Source organism: Mytilus edulis, chromosome 5 (assembly GCF_963676685.1).
Source record: "Mytilus edulis chromosome 5, xbMytEdul2.2, whole genome shotgun sequence".
NCBI lineage: Eukaryota > Metazoa > Mollusca > Bivalvia > Mytilida > Mytilidae > Mytilus > Mytilus edulis.
The window spans coordinates 61,981,093-62,005,127 of record NC_092348.1 but is presented as its reverse complement, the minus strand read 5'-3'; the positions used below and the strand labels follow the sequence as shown (position 1 = coordinate 62,005,127).

The 24,035-nt window shown below is 32.0% G+C and overlaps 2 protein-coding genes across 4 annotated transcripts in view; one reads left to right on the top strand and one right to left on the bottom strand.

The window, feature by feature from the left end:
- The window catches only part of LOC139524153 (F-actin-monooxygenase mical1-like), a 158,820-nt gene that overhangs the window by 72,055 nt on the left and 62,730 nt on the right, over positions 1-24,035 (bottom strand). The gene's annotated exons all lie outside the window — the stretch shown is intronic.
- LOC139524152 (F-actin-monooxygenase mical1-like) overlaps positions 1-24,035 on the top strand; it is a 150,707-nt gene that overhangs the window by 105,655 nt on the left and 21,017 nt on the right. Inside the window, exons 1-2 of one of the 2 annotated variants that reach the window (XM_071318760.1) lie at positions 20,015-20,254; positions 23,719-23,926. The exons of the other annotated variant lie outside the window; for it this stretch is intronic. Coding sequence (XP_071174861.1) covers positions 20,039-20,254; positions 23,719-23,926 — 424 coding nt within the window. The 5' untranslated portion in view covers positions 20,015-20,038. Of the gene's footprint in view, positions 1-20,014; positions 20,255-23,718; positions 23,927-24,035 lie in introns of those variants that run through there. 2 annotated transcript variants of the gene reach the window in all.

Genomic DNA, 24,035 nt, shown 5'->3' with positions numbered 1-24,035 from the left:
AAACTAGAATGTATTAAGAAAATAAGGGAACCTGCACAACAGACAGACTGGTTGCTTTGAACAGTACACATTCATTAATCGCTGTATTTTGCAAAAAATAAAAACATGTAATTTTATCGGGATTTTGTTATATTGTTAAATAAGGCCCTGTAAATCGAGATGGGCAAAAGTAAACTCGGGATTGAGGAATTGGACCCTCTCCGAACCCCAACCCCACAAAATGGAACAGGACTTATAGCAGTGCAAAAGGAAAGGATTCAATATAAATGCAATTTGAATGGTTTTACACTAGTCATATTTTGAGACCTTTTGTAGAACAGGGGCGAAAGATACCATGCAGAGGAACAATCAAAGTCATAAATCGAGAATAAACTGACAAGGCCATGGCTAAAAATTAAAAAGGTAAACAGACAAACAATCCTAAACATGGCACAACATAGAAAACTAAAGAATAAGCAACACGAACCCCACCAAAAACTAGGATGCTCTAAGGTGCTCCGGAAGGGTAACTCTGCTCCACATATATCACCCGTTGTGTTGCTCATGTTATTACAAATCCAGTTAATAATCTTATTCGGTAGGTCACATTCATGAAAGGACAGAGGATTGTAGCTTATTGTTCAATGTCAGCCTACTTCGGGCTCCGTGTTGAAGACCGTACTTAGATTTATAATGGTTGTTCTATTTTTGCAAATTGTGACTTGAATGGAGAGTTGTCTCATTGGCGCTCATACGACATCTTCTTATATCTTTTGATCGTAAATGCCATCTTAGCGAAGAAAAGATTAAATCATACTAAAAGCTCAAGAATAAATTGCATTATTTTGGGGTTTTTTTCGTTGGCTTTATATAAAAAGTAAAAAGACATGACAAAATATTTTTTTCAAAATGTTCTAAATTAAGTCTGAATAAAAAAAGGTTCAATCATCTAACACCATCAAACAGCTATTACCATCTTATTGTTGTTTGTCAACCTAAAAGTATAAAATAGTACAAATAACAACCATTTGTTCTTTACCTATATGTTTTTACAAACATGTAAACTCTTTATTATTTTATATATAATCATTGTAATATTAAAAAAAAGAAAGGAGTATCTTCCTTGCAAAGAATATGAGATCGGTTGATAAATGACCAGTGGCATTTTGTTCATTATGTTCAGGAGGATCAAAGATATAAATTGGTTAATTATTGTCCAGTGGCAAATAGTTCACTATATTCAGGAGGATCAAAGATATAAATTGGTTGATTAATGTCCAGTGGAAAATATTTCATTATGTTCAGGAGGATCAAAGATATAAATTGGTTAATTATTGTCCAGTTGCAAATAGTTCACTATATTCAGGAGGATCAAAGATATAAACTGGTTGATTAATGTCCAGTGGCAAATATTTCATCATATTCAGGAGGATAAAAAAAATATATATCAAATATTGTTTAGATCTGTAAAATACAAAATTTAAATACAATTTCCAGGGTTTTTTTCTGTAGTTGTAAACTGATATGATGTATTTGTTAATTGGCCTGATGTTTGCTGACGGTTATGTACTATTGATGATATTTTTTGTAAGCACCATCACCAAACGGTTATGTTACATTGAGGATATTTATTTAAAACAACAACATAACTGTCATGGGTCATTGCAAGGATTTTTTAAATTAAGAAAGCAAATCAGTTTCCATGTTATGCATTATAATTAAATTAAGTCTCCATCCCTACTGGTCGTTACTGCATATTTATACACCCAACACCGTCAGAAAGACACCTCACTCTTTAAAGTGGTTTTTAATACTAATGGAACGATAGAGGTCTAGGTAGTTTACACTTATTGAAAGGAGAAATAATGTTAGTGTCATGCATACTTTTTTCACATACGTGCCACTTTTTTGATTTGCTCATTTACAAACGTTCTTTTAATTGAAAGTATTTACGGGAAAGGTTGTTGTATTTAGATAATTAGTTTGAAATTTCGGTGGTTGTACTTCAATAATAAATCTACGCAACAGAAGTATCAAATGTTTACCAGCAATAGCCAATGTACATGTGGACACATTTATGTATCAATAATTTTTCAAACTCAAATATATTGAAACATATTAAATATTCTTTCAATGAATTATTGATATCAAATTGCAGCAAATAGACTTGAGATCCCGCTTACATATTTAAACCCGCCACATTCTGTATGCATGTGCCTGACCCAAATCAGGAGCCTTCTATTCAGTAGTTGTCGTTTGTTAATGACATACATGTTTGTTTTATGTTCATTTTTTTTGTACACAAATTAGGTCGTCAGGTTTCTCCTTTGATTACATTGCCTTTTCATGGCCTTTTCAGGGCCTTTTCAGGACCTTTTATAGTTTACTATGCAGTATAGGCTTTGCTCATTGTTAAAGGCTGTAAGGTGATCTATAGTTGTTAATTTCTGTGTCGCTTTGTCTCTTTATTCAGTGTGAAGAGTTGTCTCATTGGCAATCATACCACATCTTCTGTTTTATAATTAATATTTTACAATAGTTGGAATACAAATCAAATCAAATCAAATCATTCTATAAATGAGTAAATGTCCCGTCCGTGTACATTTACGCCAAACATTTTTCATTTTAAAATGAAAAATAAATTTTCAAATTGCTCTGCAAATCTTAAAGGTAGTTGGTTTGAAAAATGTAACAAAAACCTATAGAAATCACTTTCGAAAAACCATTTTCTCTATGAGATTTGAAATTTGTTATTTTCATGAAATTATATTTTTGATTTAACGAAGATATTGAAACAAATAACAATAACTTTCTGTTAAAAATGATTTTATTTTGTCAAAAGTTTAAAATTATTAAAGCATTTGTATTTGCTTGCTTTAGAAAACAAAACATATTTCAATCTCATTCTTAAAAGCAAATATTGAAAATACTGACCTTTAGCATTTTTCAATTTAGTTTACAATATTGACAAATGGAAAATGATCTAACGTGGAGCATTTTTCAATTTGACTTACAATATTGAAAAATGAAAAATGCTCAAGCGTGGAGCATTTTTCAATTTGTCTTCAAATATTGAAAAATGAAAAATGCTCCAACGTGGAGCATTTTTCAATTTGACGTTTAATATTGAAAAATGAAAAATGCTCCAATTTTTCAATTTTCATTTTACTGTGCAATATTCAAATTTGAAAAATGTTCATTATTTAAATGTCTAATAATGGGAACGAAATGTAATTTGTTTTAATGTAGGCGTTTTAAATGTTTAAATTGTTGTCACTTTTTATTAAATGTTTTACTATTTTCGTTTTTTTTTGTCTTGTTTTAAGCGCAATATGTCTTGAAGATCTTTTTAAGGTGTGTTTGTGTGTGTGTGTGTGTGAACTATGTGTGGTATCAACAAATTTCCGAACAAGAATGGTACACTGACAAGTACGATAATAACCACAAAGAATCATTCTTTCTTTTTATCTATATACAATGTATATAGCTGTCTTTGTAGCTACGTGTTTATATCTATCTTTCGATCTATCAATCTGTCATTCATTGTATATATCTTGCTATCTGTCTATCTATCTGACTTTTGTTTTTCTTTGTCTTTTCTTTCCGTAAGTCGTTTTTGTTTTGAAAATGGAATTACTAGGCGATGCGGAGTAGACGAAGTTGCATTGAACCATATCGTGGCTGAATGGTTCAAACATGTTAGAAAAGAAGAGAAAATATTAGAATATTAGATATTGTCCATGTCAGTTTCTGTACATGCTCAAGGAGCAGGGTTCGCGATTCGAAAGGGATGGGGAGGGATGGGTGTAGATGTTAAATTATTCTGATCACTGTGCTAGTATATGTTTTCAATTTTGTATTTTTCTACATTGTACAGCGTTTCCTAATTTTGAATCTGTTTAATACAAACTTGTTTTTCCCAAGCTTATGATATTCACAATTTCATTCGCAGAATTTCAAATAAGCAATCATCTTATAAAAGAAAATATGAAATTAACTTGCATGCATGTATGTGTGGTAAATGTATATTTCAAAGAATGAAAGACTTCTTATATTTGCTTTTACCGAAAACAAAATGTAGCAAAGAATATATAATAATTATGTGAATAGTATTTCAACAAACATGAAACAGTTCCCCCGAGGTTCTGTATTACGTACATTCTATTATCAAGTCTTTAATATGATTTTACATCTTCAATATGTGAAAGCAAAACGAGTATTATAGGACAAATATGTCGACACAAAAAAGGGGTCTCAGTCAGTGACAATCTTCTTTTGAAATACAAAAAGGAAAAAATAACAGATCGACACAGATCGACACAAATGATCGAATTTCAAACCGTATGCATCAGTACATGGAACAAATACTAGTAGTTACATTTTTAAAGCAAAGGAATCAACGTGTGTGAAGCTAAAGTTGGTAAAGCATTAGCGATAGTTAACCCTCGCTACCATCATTTACGACAGCAGCAGTGGTTGATCCAGAACTTTTCATAAGGGGTGGCACTGACTGACCTTAAGGGGGTCCAGTCATGCTTCGGCGATTTTCTATATAATCAACAAAATTTTCCCCACAAAAGGGTGGGGGTACCAACGGAAATACATAGTGTTTCAACTTCTGCAATGATTACAGCGCATGATGCACATGGTCGACGCTTCCACAAAGCCAAAGTAAGGGACAACATCAAAAGTTCAATGTAGGATAATAAAAAAATACTTAATTTACATAGTTTTTTTACTGATTCCTTATTCTTAACTTAATTTGTGAAATATTGATTGTAAAAAACGGACATATGTAAAATCGATTTTGGATAAACAAAACTCGCAGCAATTTCACACCCCTCCCCCCTCTATCACAAACATCGAGCACGCTTGTATCTGTACTATATGTTTAGCATTTTTTATAACTTGTTACTTTGTTTGTATACGCCCGTCTAAAACGGGACACATTATGGTATACCGTTGTCCGTCCGTCGTCCACACTTCAGACAATTAATAAAAAATGCTTCCACCAACTTTTATGGAACTTTATCGAATTGTTTATATCTATTGACGTAAGCTCCCTTTCGATTTTTATAAAATTCAAATTTTTCGTTTCCCATGTTTTGAATTTTTTTTCCATAAAAGGGGGGGGAGTTTTCCAGTTTTCGGAGACTAATTCTAAAATGCTTCCATCAACTTAATGAGACTTTGGTGAATTGTTTAAATCTATTGGCGTATGCTCTGATTTTTATAAATTTTAGATTTTACGTTTCCGTGTCATGAATTTTTATGCTTAAAAAAGGGGGGATTTTCCAGTTTTCGGACAATCACTCATAAACACTTAAACAAAATTTTATGACAGTTTAGTGAACTGTTTAAATCTGTTGACTTTTTTTTTAAATTTCAGATTTTACGTTTTTTAGTTATGAATTTTTATATTGAAAAAAGGGGATTTTTTCCAGTTTTTTGGACAATAACTCAAACACGCTTTTACCAACTTTTATGAAAGATTTACATTTTTGGAGTGATGGAGTTTTTATTCATAAAAAAATTAGGCTTTTTTCCAGTTTTTCGGATAATAAATCATAAAAATGCTTTCAGCATTTAATGATTAGACTATGGTGACGTTAATATATCTATTAAACTAAGTACCCTTTTGATTTTTATATAATTTCTGATTTGATGTTGTACAGTTTGGGGGATTTTTTCTTCTGACAAAATGTCGGAAACGGTCAAGGAAATTTTGCATGACGAAATTGAAGAAATGATGATAGACACAAAAGAGAGTACTGACAGTATAACATGGAAAGACGGAACAAGAATTGGGGAGCTTTCAAGTCTGGCACTGAATAACTGCAAAACGCTGCACGGCCCAGCGGAATCTGCTCAGCGTAGAGAAAGAAATATTTCAAGGAATTGGGATCTATCTTACTATTCGTTGCTTAAACTGTAACATGCTGAAAAACAAAATTCGGAACAAAACGACCTGCAATAACTAATTATGAGTATTGGTAGCTGCTTAACGTACAGCGGCAAATATTTTTTGCACATTAATGACATCCAACTGTTATTTTAATGAAACTTAAAGAAATGAGAAAACGTATGAACCCGTAATTAATGAGAAAAATTTAACAAAATCTATGGCGCGTAGGGTAGCCGAATCTGGTCTGGTGTTGAAATCCATACACAAAAGTCATTACTACGGCGTGTTGTACAGCTGTGCAATATTTTTCATGACGAAAACAGTTATTTTCATTTATTGATAATGAATTCGAAGTAAATAATACTATCTTGAATTCTTTTCTTGTTTAGCATTTGGCAGCCTCCAAATTTTACGGAGAATTGTCATTGTAAGGCCAAATTTAACAGACTATCAATGAAATAACAAAACCGACTGCATGTGCGAGACTCTCATTGGTGGACAAGGTCGTATAACACCTCTATTCGTAAATAGAATAATAAGTAAAGAGAGCCTCAGTGTCTCATCCTATTCTGGACTTGAAATTGGTACATAAAAAAGCCGATTTTAATTGATATTTTAAAAACATATAATATTGTATGTGTATGAAGAAAAACTGTCAATAAAAATCCGTTAAAAAGATTTCAAAAAATATATTGATGTCGTTTTTGGTTTGAATTTAAGCAAAGTATTACCAAAAGATGCAGCATTGTCACACGTTAGTTTGTTTAATTGGTTGTACATTTATTCTTTTTGTATATGAAACTGGATGTAATAGACCAAAACAAGGAAACGCCCGTTCACATGCTATTAAAAGGGCTTCTTATTAACGGTGTCTTTTGCTATTGTTCATCATATTTGTATTTTGTTCATTGTTTTGTACTTAAATCAGGCCGTACGTTTGAGTTTTTTTGCATTTGTCATGTAGGTGCCTTTCATAGCTTACTATGCGGTATGGGTTTTACTCTTTGTTGAAGGCCGTCCGATGTCCTATAGTCGTTTAGTCATTTGTCTTCTTATTTGTATAAGCATGTCCCTATTGTACATTTTTTACTTCAATGTATTGAGAGATAAAAATTGAAGTATCGGCAAATGTACACTAACTGCAGACAGACAGATCAGAAAGTGTACACACGTTAAAACTCGTCGTATAGTTAGACGATCAGACAGACGAACAAAGTGTTTTCAATATAGCTCTTCTTCTAGACAAACAAGTATGCAAATATTCCTACGTATACGCCGTAAAAAAATGTTATGTAACTTATCTATTGATAAAGACATCGTTCAATATCATTCTCTTATACCGGCTGCAGTACTTCCTATGAAATATTATATTACAACTTCATTTTCGGTCGAATTGATGCAATAATGGCATGAGTTAAATTGCACAAAACAGCTCTTATTATAAAACAAGAAGTACTGCTCATAATTTAAATTTGAAAGATAATTATCTTTTGAGTGTAAAAAAATAAATAAAATCAAAGTACGTCAGGACCTTTTAAAGTTGACGATACGGTATCGGTTTTGTCATTGTTGACGGTTATATGGTATGATCGCCTCACTTAATTTATAGTTGGTTCACATTTTGTCATGTCAATAATGTTGTCTGTCATCCTACAGTACATCAAGCAATTTTGAACTAATGTCGGACGGAGATGCACCTTTATACTTCTAGCAGATCTACATCTGACAAAGCAATCTGCTAGAATCCTTCATTTATATTAAGTATCAACGCTTTGAAAAACACCTGCATAAAGTTGACAGCGAACTCGTGTACGGCGGGAATGATTACACGACGTTGCGATTAAAACTTAATTTAACGTAATTTAGCGCCATACTGACAGACGTCGTAAAAAATAAAGATGTATGGCTTTTATTGAAAAAACAAGCACATGGACCCCAATTGTTTTCTTTTGCAATCAATCAAGTACTGTTTCAAGAACACTCCGCCAAAATTTCAGGAAAAAAACAACGATCAAATTTTGTCTGCACTTCAAAAGACGCAAAAGTATGGTCAATTTTTTATTTCGGATATAGCAATCTAAATCCGGATCATGATGACTTGGTTTAACCTTAAACTTGTTTCAGCATGTTGATGTCATGGATCAAGGGAATATTTTACAAAAACCCGGTTAAGTAATGACTTTTCGTTCAAAAGTATTGTTACTTTCTTTAAAAGTCATAATTTATTAAATATCAGGGATTTTCTTCCAAATATGCAAATTTCGAACCAAATTATCTCTAAAAGTAAGTCATGAAGGTACTTTTTTCTTTGCATATTTAAAAAGTACACATTGAAATTGACCTTCTCTCAAAATTTTAAGAAAAAATCAACGAGGGATCTCTACTGTATCGTATGCCCTTAAAGCATAAAGACAAGAGAAGTACCATGCGTTTACAGCGGAGCTCTTTATTTATTTATTTGAAAAGTCTTTTCAAAAGAGGGACGAAAGATACCAAAGGGACAGTAAAACTCATAAATCTATAATAAACTGACAACGCCAAGGCTAAAAATGAAGAAAACAAACGAACAAACAATAGTACACATGGCACAACATAGAAAACTAAAGAATAAACAACACGAACCCCACCAAAAACTAGGGTTGATCTCAGGTGCTTCGAAAGGGTAAGCAGATCCTACTTCACATGTGGCTACCATCGTCTTGCCAATGTGATAACAAATCCGGTAAATAGTCTAATTCGGTAGGTCACATTCATGAAAGGGAAGAGGATTGTAGTTACGACGTAAGGAACATATCCGATATAATTTGTGAAACGATTGACTAAATGAATACATGGAGAGCGCAGCGTTACTTATTTTCATGTGCCATACATGCTATACATATATGAATTTTTATAAATGTACATGTATCAATTGGTGATGTTTTTTGTACTTGCTACCTGGGAAACTAAGAAAAAATAAGATAGCACAGTTTCTTCGGTATTGATTATGTTTATTGATTACGTTACGACCAATAACAATAATAACAACAGTTGAAATTACTGAACAATAAGTGATATACATGTATATTTCACGATTATTAAAAAATGTATTCTGACACGATGAAAGCAGGAAACGTTACGGTACGGTATCAACAATTCAAGACAAGAACCAGTTGCTCATTTTGATCAGTAGGAAAGGTAGAGAAACAAGGAGCATGTTTTATGCCAATCTAATTAAAAACCGATCTCTCATCGCTCCTGTTTCTGATATGTCACGCGACATATCAGAAACAGGAGCGATGAGAGATCGGTTTTTAATTAGATTGGTTTTATGCCCAAGTCACTCTAGACCACTATTGCATCACGCTCACCGCGATCTAAAAGGTGAGGTCCCGGTACGAGCAGGATGAAAGTTTGGATTTTCATTGTTTTCACGATGCTACTACGATCCCGCTACGGGTCACGTTCTCATCACGCCTATTCTGAGTCTTCAATACGATAATCACGATTTATTACGCTAATCACGTTTTCATAACGACAATACATGCACGATTTATTCGATTGCAACACGATCTTAACACACTTTTTCTGCGATTATAGACCGCTCTTACATCGACCAGTCTAAGTCCTTTCCACTTTCAAAACGTAATTTGACTACGCTCTCGTCATTATCATCAACATCATATTGCATATACATACTGTTTATAAATACTGTTCCCTTTAATTCTTCTAATTGTCATTTAAAATACGTAGAATTCTCGCAAACAACACAGGCATACCACCAAAATATACCAGAACTAGTGGGCGTGATGGTAGAGATAGAGGTAGAATCAGAGGAGCCTCTGATACGAATTCTGATCCAGTAGACATATATGCATGTCAGATCAACCAATCCAACCTGAGTCACAACGCGATGCTGATCCATCGAGATCAAATGACGATATGTTATTGAACAATAGAGGAAATGATATAGATGTGTCAAGCATGGTTGTGCTTATCAAACCTTGACCAACGTAAAGTTTTTGATATTTGGTCTTTTTTTCTAACACTATATGCAATATGTAATCTTTGTTTGGTGTATGGAAATATTTAATGATGTGCATGTCAGTCTGGCAGGTTTTATTTGGCCTTGACCTCATTTTCACTGTTCATTGCACAGTATTCAGTTTTTTAGTTTTGTTCTGATTTTCTTAAACTATAAGAAATAGGTTAACTTTACTTGCTGTATGGAATTGTAGGTTGTACACTTCTACCTGCCATGGTTCAGATCCTTGACCTTAGTTTGGTGGTTCATGTGTTTAGTTTTCTCGGTTAAGTCTGTTTCTTAGAAACTATTAGCATGGGTCATTTTTACTTAGTGATTTATTGTAAGGTGTACATGTATTTCTTGTTTTGTTTATATGACCTTGTCCTAATTTTCTTTGACCATGTTAAGTTTATTTGATAGTTGTAGTAAAGCTATATATTTAGGACTATCAACATAGAGGGTGGGCAGGACCTTTTTCAGGACGTCAGGATCGGGTGTTCTAGCTTGTGATTTCGGGATTAACCCTTTCGGGACCCGGGATTTTTTTTTTTTTTCATTCAGGACCACGGGATTTCATGTTTTTAAGTCCAGGATTTTGGATCAACATAATATCAATGATTAGTAAAGAAGGCGAGACATTTCAGCGTGTGCACTCTTTTCGTAATTTGAGAAATTTTAAATAATTTGAACATTTATCGAAATTGCCTCTTTGTTGATACTATTATATTTTTTGTAGCTCGTCCGCTCCCCTTTTATATTCATTATGTAAACAGAAAGTCACAACTGTTTTGTTTTTTTACAGGGATCACGAAACTTTTATCCTGATCCATATCAGGCTGATAATTCTGAGCATACAATCCATCTTGATCAAAATGAATTTTGCAAGTAGCCCCAGAAGTAGGATATAGAGAGGGGGTGCTATTGAGGTTACAAAAAGGGATGGTCGGATATAGGATTATTAAAATGTGGGTAATGAAATCAACGGGACACCAAAGGTGGGACCTGGAGAACAAACAAAAAAGATGAATTTAGGAAAAGGAGCACACCGAGTCACTCCAACCTCATTCACGAGAATGAAATGAAATCCCATCTGTAATGTCAGAATAAGATTTTAGTGTTGTTTACTTTTTTAGGGGGAGGACGGGCGGGCATCATAGAAAGATCTCCCATCTCTGACTCAAAATATGGATAATTTTATGTCAAGGGTTTTATGATTCTCGCTGACAGCTTCAGACATAATAATTTTGTATCTTCTATTTTTTTAAATAGACAATCCAATTGAGAATGGAAATGGGGAATGTGTCAAAGAGACAATAACCCGACCATATATATAGAACAGACAACAGCAGAAGTTCACCAATAGGTCTTTAATGCAGCGAGAAACTGCCGCACCCAGAGGCGTCCCTCAGCTGGCCCCTAAACAAATATATATATACATGTACTAGTTCAGTGATAATGGACGCCATACTAAACAAATTAAAAACTAAAAACCTAATTTAAAAATAATACAAGACTAACAGAGGCCAGAGGCTCCTGAATTGGAACAGGCGCAAAATAAGTGGGGTTAAACATTTTTATGAGATTTCAACCCTCCCCTGATACCTCTGACCAATGTAGAAAAGTAAACGCATAACCATACACCCAGTAACATTCTGTTCAAAAGAAGTCCGAGTCCGATGTCAGAAGAGGTAACAAAAGACAATAGACAAAATGATAATAACACATAAATAACAACAGACTACTAGAAGTTACTGACATGTCAGCTCCAGACCTTAATTAAACTGATTTTAAGATTACGTCTTCATCATAGCAATATCAGGCAACTCCCGTTAGGGGTTCAGTATTATACAAATTATGAAATATTTAAGAGAAGAACATAACCCGTGTCATGCCAACAACTGGTTTTTAAAAAATATGTTTAATCCCGATGTAAAGACCCTATAAATGAAACAATATTAAAACCGAAATATGCAAACTTTAATAACCTGACAACCACAACAGAATCGTACTATATCCCTTCTTCCTAAGTCTGTTTAACAGGTTTTTTTTATCTTCTATAATGTTCCTTGTTGTCGTTAGTTGATGTGATTCATAAGTGTTTTTCGTTCTGTATATAGATTATACCGTTGTTTTTCTCGCTTGAATCGTTTTACACTAGTCATTTTGGGAACAATTTATATCTTACTGTTTTATGTGAACCATGCCTCTGTGTTGAAGACCGTACTTTGACCTATATGGTTTTTATTTTAAAAATTGTGACTTAGAAGGCAAACTGTCTCATTGGCACTCATACCACATCTTCTTATATCTAGAGAAATGTAAACTAGCTTCATATTTGAAGTTAATGTTTAGCTAAAATGCCACCGCACATTCATTCCAAATAAAAGAAAATCTGTCTCAAAATGAACAAACTTTAAGTAATCAGCAATATCAGTCTTGACAACATTAAACATATTTTGACTATACATTGACACAAAATGTACCAAATAAACCATACTATAAAAATAAAAGACCACAGGACCAATTACACGCCTACATTTTCAAAACTTGTCTCCTAAAGACAGTCGTATCTAATTCCACCGAGCACTGACTCAAATGTCTGCTTAATTTCTGATTAGTTTTCCCAAAATAATGTATTTCAGTTAAAAACAGAAAAATCGCTGTAAAATTCAACATCAACCTCGCGGGACCAACATTTAGCATTAGTAATTCTGATTGAGATTCGGAGATGTAAACCACAGCTTGTTCTAGTTGTAAACAGAGACGAATGTTAAAGCACTATTGATATTAAAATAGCTAAGTAATACTAACCCCCCCCCCCCCCCCCAAAAAAAAAAGAACAAACCAGTGAACAAATTATTTAATTCATTTTATCTGGTTAAGAAAGGCAGCATTCAATGACTTTCAAAATGAGCTGTATTTAGAAGGAAAATAGCATATTAATCAACCTTATACAGAGAGACTGGGAACAGAGCAGCTTTCCTAGGTGTTGTTTTTATCTTTACATATTTTCTAGGTTGTCAACGAGGGTATCACCAAATCCGTAGCCATTGCATGAAAGTACGAAATCTTATGTTACAATATTTTTCATTTACTATTTATTGATGAATAGCTCTCAGCTTTGGTGAAGCTATTCTGTCGTTGAGGGTTTTATGGGGCATATTGTAATTGCTTTCCGCTATGCTAAATCCTTTAATGGCAATAACCGAACCGTGTTGTTACGAGCAGGGTTATATATGCCTTGATCTATGCGTGTCCGTATTGCTCAGATGTTATCTTAAATGTATATTAACTTTTCAAAGAAGTTTACAAATGTTTTGCAACGATGCAAATACTAAACTTTGGAGTAAAAATAAATATCTCGTTCAATGAATTAAACAAACCAATATCCATTGTTGTTCTATCTTTTCGGGGTAAGGTAATAAATGTGTATATACGGGTTCACACATACACATATGTGTATTATATTTAAAGCATAAAAACAAAACTTTGATTAAACAAATTGAAAAATCCTCAACACAAAAAAACAACATTTTTATTTCTGAGAAAAAAAATCAAAGATGAAAATTCAACATTTTTCATTTTTCAATATTTCAAAGCAAATTGAAAAATGCTCCACATTGGAGCATTTTTCATTTTTCAATTTTTAAAGGCAAATTGAAAAATGCTCCACGTTGGAGCATTTTTCATTTTTTGATTTTTGAAGGCAAATTGAAAAATGCTCCACGTTGGAGCATTTTTCATTTTTCAATTTTTAAAGGCAAATTGAAAAATGCTCCACGTTTCAGCATTTTTCATTTTTCAATATTTTATGGCAAATTGAAAAATGCTTAAAGTTAGCAATTTCGATATTTTGTCCTTAAGAAGGAGATTGAAATTTGTTTCTTTTCTAAAACAATCAAATTCAAATGTTTTAATTTATTCAAACTGTTGATAAGATGAAATCTTTTTAAGACAAACTTATCATTACTTTTAATATTATCCTCGTGAAATCAAATAATGTAATGTCATGAAAATTACAAATTTCAATTCTCATAACGAAAATGATTTTTCAGAAGTGACTTCAACAGATATTTGTTACATTTATCAAACCAATTAATTAAAAAATTTGTAGAGTATTTTCAAAATCTTTTTGTTCAGCTTTAAATGAAAAATGTTTGGCGTAAATATACACGGTCTACGTCCAAACACAAAATACTCAAGTAATTATAAAATGAAGTCCTAAAGTAGAAGAAAGCTTTAGAATGTTAATATATCCTTTTTTCATATAGGGATTTCATAATTCTTTTATTTAACAGTGCACAACCATTAAATAGAAGGTAACACTTTGTTCGGTCACCTTCACTACATTTGTATTTATTCATTTTTTGTGTGCTTAATTCAGACATATAAATATCGGTTTTTAAACCACGATGTTTTGCAGTCTGTCACACCAAAAGTATGTTATTATATTATATTAAATCTTCTGCATACAGTTCCTATTAATGTGGACTAACATGCTTCTGACTATAAGAAAACAAGAAAAAGGTTTAAAAATATTTTATCATTTTTAAACTTCATCCTAACTTTGAAAAAAAATAATGTATTATATATAATTCAATGAGTTAAATTTAGGCTACCTTGTAACATATGTAATTTTCAAAAGGCATGTAAAAACTAATACAGTAAGTGGCATGGCCTTGATGATATGATATTATATTTAATTTAATTTAAATCAAAAGTATACACATTGTCGGATATAGAAACGAAGGTAAATCTTAAACATGTTAAATAGCGCTTAGTGTGCATAAATAAAGTGTTGTTTACATTTGTTTAAAGTGTGTGTGTATATATGTAGTAACTACTAGTACTTTAACACCCACTGTGCAATAAAGCCGAAAAAAGCTTTGCGATTGGAAATACAATTAAAGTTAATAATGTTAAGGCTATATTTTTAAACATATTTTAGCTAAAGTGCCCATAGTTATGCAATATATATATATCAGATTTCTTTTTAAAACCTACTTGATGCAAAGCCATATTGCGTATCAAATCTCAAAGCTTATATAGTGACTGTATCATTGGTCCTAAGTCTTGACTATATTTTTACCTAACAACACAAAACAAAAATGTTTTAAAGTAATTAATGTTTGTAGTTAAAAGGTTTAGCTGGTATGCTTTGTTTATATAAATGGACTATTAAGCCTAGAAATACGTATCTGGTGCAGAAAAATGTGTACCGTTCATGTTCCTACTATCTCTGGGTCGACGCCTCTACTGGTGGACTAAAAGACCCCGAGGGCATCACCATCCCATTAATAGCCAGTACTTCGGTACTAGCATGAAAATACGAATTTTAAATCTAAAATTTGCTGTTGCAAAATTTTGGAAATTATCTAAAAAAAACAAGGAATATTCTCCCTCGTGCAAAACTCTGATTTTTTCCTTTGATGACTATTCTTGCACGGCTTTGGCTTTACTTTTTGTCCTTTTTTGTTTATAGCTTTTCATTTTGTAATAAGCTATGAATTTTCAAATTGTTTTACCTTAGCATCACTGAAGAGACATTGAATGTCGAAATGCACATCTGGTACAGAAAAAAGTGTAACCGTTCGTGTTGCTGATGTTGTTAATACAGTTTGTTCAGGTGGTTTAAATGTGTATTAAATGTACATAAAAGTAGTGAAAAAGTGCATGTATAAATTAATTTACATTCCTATTCACATTTAACAAATCTTAGTCCGATGATGCCTGAACAGCGCTAATAAAATGGTAAAATATGTATGTCATTGTGTTAAGTAACTGGGGGCATCTAACCGTAAGTAATAATGATTTCAACAAGTTACTTTGTAATGGTGAGATCCTTCAATGTATTAATAAATAGAGTATAAAATTGTAAATAAAAATGAGGAATATGCAAAGAGAAAACAACCCGACCAATGAGGAGACAACAGCCGAAGGCAACCAATAGGTATTCAACGCAGTGAGAAAATCCCACACCCGAATAATAAACATTAATGCTGATTTCAGTTATTTTTTTTATCACAGGGTTGAAAAGAATTAGTATCAGTGTCAAAATTTAGTGCTAACCTACAGTGTTCGTAAACAAGCCATGTTACATATTTGTTTTTCTCTATTTTTTTTGTACATAAATTAGGCCTTTAGTTTCTCGTTTGGATTGTTTTACATTGTCATTTCGGGGCCTTTTATAGCTGACTATGCGGTAAGTGCTTTGCTCATTGTTGAAGTCCATACGGTGACCTTTAGTTGCTATTTTCTGTGTCATTTTGGTCTCTCGTGGAGAGGTGCCTCAATGGCAATCATACCACATCTTCTTTTGTATGTGTACATGCATGTTCCGAAAATGCCACATGCCCCATTAGTATTTTGTTTGTTACAAAAGATAAACCTACATGTTTCTTTAATGAATGAGATATGATTGTGAACTGTCAATTGCTATGTAGCTACATTCCAGCAGCACATGCATTTGGGGTTTATATCTCCCAGTTTATCCGTACGATATTCCAGGGCTTGGGTTTCCTGTCATTATTTCTATGATAGAGGACTGTTGCTCACAAGAAAGCTATTAAAAAACGGGTTCCAAGTGGTTGAAATCATTCCTCCAAAAATTTGTAGAGTTGGTTGACGTAAAGGAATATCTATTAAACAGATGACGACGAGAAGTTACAATCGTAATTGCTCCAATTTCGTTCTCCCTTTCTCCGTTCTCCTTCTCTCCGAATGTGACCTACCGATTCAGACAGATCAGCGGGTTTGTACTTATACATGAACACGATTGTTGGCCTATGTGGATCACGATCTGATTAACCTTCCGGAGCACATGAGATCAACCATGGATTTTGGTGGCGTTCGTGTTGCTCCATCTTTAGTTTTGAATGTTTTGTTTTGTATACTTTTGTTTGTCTATTGGTCGTTTCTTCTGGGCCAACGTCTGCTTACCATTCCGGAGCACCTGAGATCACCCCTAGTTTTTGGTGGGGTTCGTGTTGTTTATTCGTTATTTTTCTATGTTGTGTTATGTGTACTATTGTTTGTCTGTCCTTTTCATTTTCAGCCATGGTGTTGTCAGTTTATTTTCGATTTATGAGTTTTACTGTCCCTCTGGTATCTTTCGTCCCTTTTTTACAGTCTGATCAGTTTGAATGTAACTGTTGTATTTATTGGCCTCTCTCCAATTAATGTTATATTTTCTTGTAGCGTAAGTTCACCAAATGCTGGCGGCTAATGCTCAAAGAGCGTGGATACGGACATTCAATAGCTGGACTGATGCACAAGTTATGTTTCAATGAATATTGAATGTGTATTTATCTTTTTTTTTACCCTCGTTCGTATTGGTGGTATTAGGATTGTTACGTTCAAATATCATACGTTTGATACGTAATCTCTAATTACAAAGATTAAAAACACCCTCTAACCCAAGACATATAATTTATTTGTTTATTTATGATTTCAACGTACATTCCTGCGCAATATATTTTTTAAATGTAACATGAAATTATTATTAAATACAAATAATTTCCAAGAAGTTAAATCGAATGTGACAGTTCAAAGAAATTGCGAAAATTAACAGTTCTTTATAACCTTACAGAGTTAGAAGGTAGACTAGCCAGTTTTTCCACTATAGTATTTAACTATTTTTAGATTCAACACATATATACTGTTTAGCATAAATACATTTAAATAGTTAAACCGTTTTGTTTATTTTTACCTGTAATTTGTTCAATCACCGTTCAAAAAAGTGTATTACTGACTCTTGATAAAAACCAGTTTCCAGGAAATCTATGTTTCAAAATATTGATGATGATCCTGGTATTCCAATAGCTATCGATCCTTACACTATATTCTAAACCAGTATAGTCAGGATCATAAACACAACGTTTAATACCCGATTTGTCCTAAGAAAATCATTATTCAAAATAGGTTTGTTGTAACTAGTGGTCAGAAAGGCCTTTTGGAGAAGGTAAGATTTAAATGTTTTTTGTACGTTTTTGTACCATTATTTATTTAATTTCACTAAATTTTATGTAATCGATTCCTTGGAGATTACGTCTGCTTTGTTGATGAATCGACTCTACTGATATCTACTTTCGTTTTGATGCATTTTCCTTTGTGTCATATACAAACACGAGTCTTGTATTCTGTTGTATATCGTCTCTGAGTATATTGTATATCTATGAATAATAACATAGAGCGATATAATTTTTACATTGTAATAATCTTATTTGTACTTGTGTTTACATAAAACGCAAAACCTTGTATACATTTATAACGTTTCATATAAAACAGCATTGAAATAATCATTTAGCTATGCAAAGTTGTCATTATAGGGAATACCATTATTTGTTCTCAAGCAAGTCTTGCTATAATAGGCAATTGAAATGTACATTATAGGCTCTGTATCTAAATAAATCGCTTGACTGTTCAGAGATCTCTGGGGTGATTGTAGCAATGAACTGATAATAAGTCACTTTTTATTACTTTCAAATCATTTCATTTATAATATAATTGTGCTATGTGTTTCTTTATATTCTTTTAATTTGAAAAGTACATGTTGATTCCCAGATTCTGAAGGAAAAACAAAAATGTTAAAAAAAACAATTCGTGAATTTGAAATCGCAAATATAAAAAAAAAACTGTGTTCCATAAATTAAAAAAACAACAATAATTTCCGACTCATCAATAAACTGCAAATAAACTGTAAGATATACATGTTTAGGACTCATTTCCGTCAACTATGCTCTAAGATCTTTTAAAGTTGAAATAGAATGAGTAAAATCAAAAGCAAATTACTCTTTTTGTAATTTATTTTTTCTCTTTGTTTTTTCTAGTCTCTTTTTTTAACGCAAGTGTTGTGCTTAATGAAGTTATACTTCGTCTGATGTTTTCAATCAATATGTGTTAAGTTGCATTTAGTATACTTTAAAAAAAATCGTATCAACATGTTCCTGCTACTAAAAAGCTTCGTTATTGCCAGTATAAGAAGTGTATAAAATTGGCAAACATACTATACAGGGATCAACAATTCTTGCTGACCTAACATACAAGGTTGCTACTTCAGTTTAAATAGTTCTTACATATTTGAACTATATTTAGATAAAAAATAATTCGACCTGGTTTTACCTGCTATTTGAACAATTGTTATGTATACAAAAGAAATTAATATTAAAAAATTTGAGGATTTGTTTTTTAAAGGTTTCAAGGAAATGGGATAATGTTGATTCGTCTTATTCAAAGACACCAGACCATTTTGCTTCGACTTTTATATTTGCATTATCATTAAAGGCCTAAATGAACAGATATTGTTTTACAGATAGTCTTTGACCTACGTTTAGGTTTGCTGAGTCTGTTGTTTATTTATCACAGAGGGTATTTTGAGAAGGTTGGATTTGTCGTCGGTGTACGTTGTGCGCTTTTGTTGCGGCGATATAAGATCATATCAGTGTTACTACAAAACTAATTAGATCATTGAGCATGTCATCAACAATATCGTTAATATTGTTAATGATACAATAACAGTTAACATAAGATAATTTTAATTGTTATTATTTGTTTCTTTAATAAGAGTATTGTACGTATTCTAATTTAATATTGGTAAATTAATTGAAATTTCTCTGCATGTGTCAATTCATGAATAGAAATATTACTAATATTTGGTACACTTAAACGAATGTAATATATGTACATTAAACGGTCTCCATGAAACATTTATTTTAAATGATCAAATGCATTTGCCACACATGATAATTACAAACGGAATATCATATCTTTATTGATGATGTTTTTAAGATTTAACATATAATACTAGAAATGCAAACTTATAATCATCTTATTAAATACAAAGCGTATTATATGGCCAATCTTTAATAAAGGACGGATCGGACAACACTCTGCTCAGCTTTTTTTGTTACATAATCTTTTAGACTTTTTTTTTGTTATATTGAACACAGTCATAATATTTGATGCGAAAACTGATTTGACGATAATATACTTATACGTAAATGTAAACAAAAATGTATGAAGTAAATAATATATATCTTCTATAAAATGAAAATCAAAGGTCTTGATATTGATAATACAGATATGCAAATAAAACTGATAAAATTTAAACAATTCGAGCTGTTATTTTTTTATAAGCTACAACTTACAAGATGGAAGAATTCAACATTTTTACAGAAGCTCACACGTGTAAAGATACACTCAAAGCTTTTAGGGAATTAAGTACAAAACTTGGATTAGACGATATACCTCATGAACAGTTTTTTGACAAATTAAGATCAGGATTGTCCAACTGGAAGATTAAACGATTCTTAGATCAATTGCAGAAAAGATTTACATCGAAAACACAAAATTGCGATGCTACAAAAGTAAGTATATTAATATGAGTATGTACATGTAATCTTAATTTACACTTGGTTATCATAAGGTTCGAACCACACTTTGATTCCAAATTGTTATTTTAATATTGGATGAATATGTTTCAATAGTTGATATAGCTTTGTTTAAAATACTTGAGTTAAATTGGACCTTGGTGGTCGTGTGTTCTGAGAAGTTAATCTACATCGATCACAAGTATGGTAATACTTAAGTTGTGAGTTCGAACCCCGCTCAATACTGGTGTGTTCAAATGCAGTCTTAATTCATCCAATATTAAAACTCTGTGCTGATGCATCCCATCATACTTTGAACGACAAAATTATTTCATGATGTGACTCTGTACCTATGTATCTTGTCATACCTTGAATGACAAAATTATTTTATTTATTAATATTACTTTTACTGTTAACCCACTGTTTTTGTGATATGCATTTGACGTGCCTCTGTACTTATGTATCCCGTCATACTTTGAACCGCACTATTATTTTATTTATTATTATTACTTTAACTGTTAAGCCAGTTTTTGTTATATCTATTTTGCGTGACTGTATTTGTGCATCCCGTCATACTTTGAACGACAAAATTATTTCATGTCTACCTGTGCGAATTTCAAACGCGCAATTTTCACCAGTACTCAAAACCCTCCTTCCTTGATGGGTGCATTTTACATAGACAAATAAAATCGTATAATATAATCAAAATGAGGATGTTAATTTGATGTATGCCTTTTTGTGCTTCTTCGTTACATTTGTTTTTTTTATAGTGATTAAGATGATAACACAATGTTGACTGCTGTACCCCTATTTTTGACATTTTTACCTATTGTGTCTGTTTGTTTTGTTCACGCATCGGTTACAATATAATGGAATTTGATGCGACTGTCATACAAGTGAGAGGTTTAGCTAGCTATAAAACCAGGTTCAATCCACCATTTTCTACATTTGAAAATGCCTGTACCAAGTCAGGAATATGACAGTTCTTGTCCATTAATTTTTGATGCGTTTTGTTATTTGATTTTGCCATGTGATTATGGACTTTCCGAATTGATTTTCCTCTGAGTTCAGTATTTTTGTGATTTTACTTTTTGATAAGGATTGCCTATTGTCATGTCAATGGTCTGTGTTTTTCTCCTGCTACTACGATTTTTTTCCCACCCAATAAATACTTACCGCCATGATATAGTAAAGTGTGCTTAATATGACGTAAAACACAAAGTATTGATACATTAATGATTGTCTTCATTTCTAATTATGGATTAAAAAGATGTAATGATATTGCAAGATTTCAAACATTAAAATGTCTGATTTTCGTCATTGATCTTTATTAAAATTGTGTGATCATCATAAAGATACAGGTTTTTCTACATTTGTAAATGTAACATACAGATACTGTCTTTAATGATCAGTAAATATGGCATCATTGTCAGATTAATGTGGTTAGCCAATTAATAACATATACATAATCCAAATATCTAAACGCCGTAAACAATTGTTGCCTATTGCATATAGTACGTAAGAAGCGGATATTCAAATGACCTTTCAACTTCACCTTTGAACCATGAAAACGAATTCAATGTCAAACCCCGCGGTCAAACCAACCCTACCAGACTTACACGTAGCGTATACTCATTCCATACAAAAAAAAATGACATTTAATATTTGATAATTGTGTTTTGCCATTTTCATCATAATAGCCATTTGATTAGGGACTTTCCGGTTTAAAATTTCCACGGAGTTCAGTATTTTTGTGATTTTACTTTTTAAGAAAACACTTAACAACCTTAAAATAAGGTCAAGGTTAGATATGTCCTTAGATTTGGACATGCAAACTTTGTACCGATTAAAAAACTACTGTATGTAGTAAATATTTTAATAAAAATGTATATGATTTTTAATCTAAGATACATGTACTTCAACTATTATAATAACAAGATAACATTTGAATTGTATTAACATATTGTTACGTTTTTATCGAAAAGAGACAAAGGGTTAATTTATTATATTTGATGAAATTTGGGTTAAATGATATCAGTGGGACGTTGAGTGTTCAGGTTATCTAACACACGACACAAAATATTCAACGTATCTTAAATTCCTTGTTGATAAATACACTTAAGAATGACTGTGTAATTGAACTATATGTTATTGACATCAGCTATTTTGCAGGTGTTTTGTTAATATTTCGAATATACGTTTCCATACCACTTTTGATACGGTGTACTCAGTTACACAGTTTAAATCACCCATGATCTGCAGATGACTATTTTCCATCTATTAACCATTTTTTATATGAGGAGAACTTATAATAATAATAATAATAGTTAATTCTTAATTTAAAGAGGGTAACTCAATTAAAACTTGTCTGATTTTGATTGCGGCCCTCAAACTATAAAAATACAATCGCTAAATCTAGAGAAGTTTATATTTTTCTGAATCGAAAATGCATTTAAATTTTCTGTCATGCATTTAAACTTTTCCCGATGTACATGTGTGTCTGTACTCAAAGTAAAATTTGTGACGTAACTACGGCCATATAAGCCAAAGGTTATAAAACCTTAAGGGCATACAATACAGTTTATTCCCGTATTTATAGTTTGATGAAAATTTCTATATAGCCTATTTGTTGCCTTATTAAATCAAATGTGTAATAAAAAACAACAACCTTCATGTGCTACCTTTTGACTTAAATGAGATCAAAATTTAGTATATTTACTCAAAATTCGGATTTGTGGCCGTATTTTTGCTTTCAAAAGAAAGCCATAACTGTTTTTTTAAAGATAAACACAAATTGGTTTTTGTTAAATAATTTGTAATTTCTGTATTTAATAAGTATCATAAAAATTTATGCATTTTTTATTCAGAAATAAGTCATATTTAGAAAATGGTCATGAATTGAGAAATAAACGTCATTTTTTACTGTATATTTATCAAAATTAAAACAAAATGCACTATTTACAGTTTTATCAAATTTGGTCTACATAATCTTCCTGCAAAAAGAAAAAAAAATCGTTTTAAATAATAGGGGTCCATGCACTCGTTATCAAATTAAATCAGTTTGAATGAAAAAAATCAGTCGAAAAATGCCTCTTTTCCTGATATGTCACAGTTCGACGTCGCGAAAATAACATTTTACGTTAGCGACGTCATTACCTCCCCTGTAACTGTATCGTTTGCCCTTAAGATACTTTTGTTGGACGATTACTAATATATGATGGATAAAATAAATCGCCAAATTTACAAAGCACTTCAGGTATTGCATCATACCTGCAATCAGCACATACGAATACTATTTAGCATATAGCCAACATTTTCTTATATGCAATTTATAATTAGTTTCTTCGTTTCCAGAAAGATTCTATAAATGATTGAATAAACAGTCGGTATTATGTCTATACACCGATAATTTCACCTTGTTGGAACTTCCATAAAGTGAAATTTGACATTTTACATTGTAGGTACTAGTTGTTGGTGCAGGGCCATGTGGACTACGGATAGCCATAGAGACTGCCTTTATGGGATGCAAAGTTGTTGTGATAGATAAACGCGATGCTTTCACTCGAAACAACGTTCTCCATCTCTGGCCATTTACAGTAACTGATTTGAAGAACATAGGCATTAAACATTTTTTCGGAAAATTTTGCCAAGGGGAGCTAAATCATATAAGTAAGTTTTTAGTTTTGAAGCTTAAATTGCACAAGTATCTTATACAAACACTCGTTTGAATGTATCTATAACTAAATATAAATACAGCAGATAATATCAGTTTAAAGTT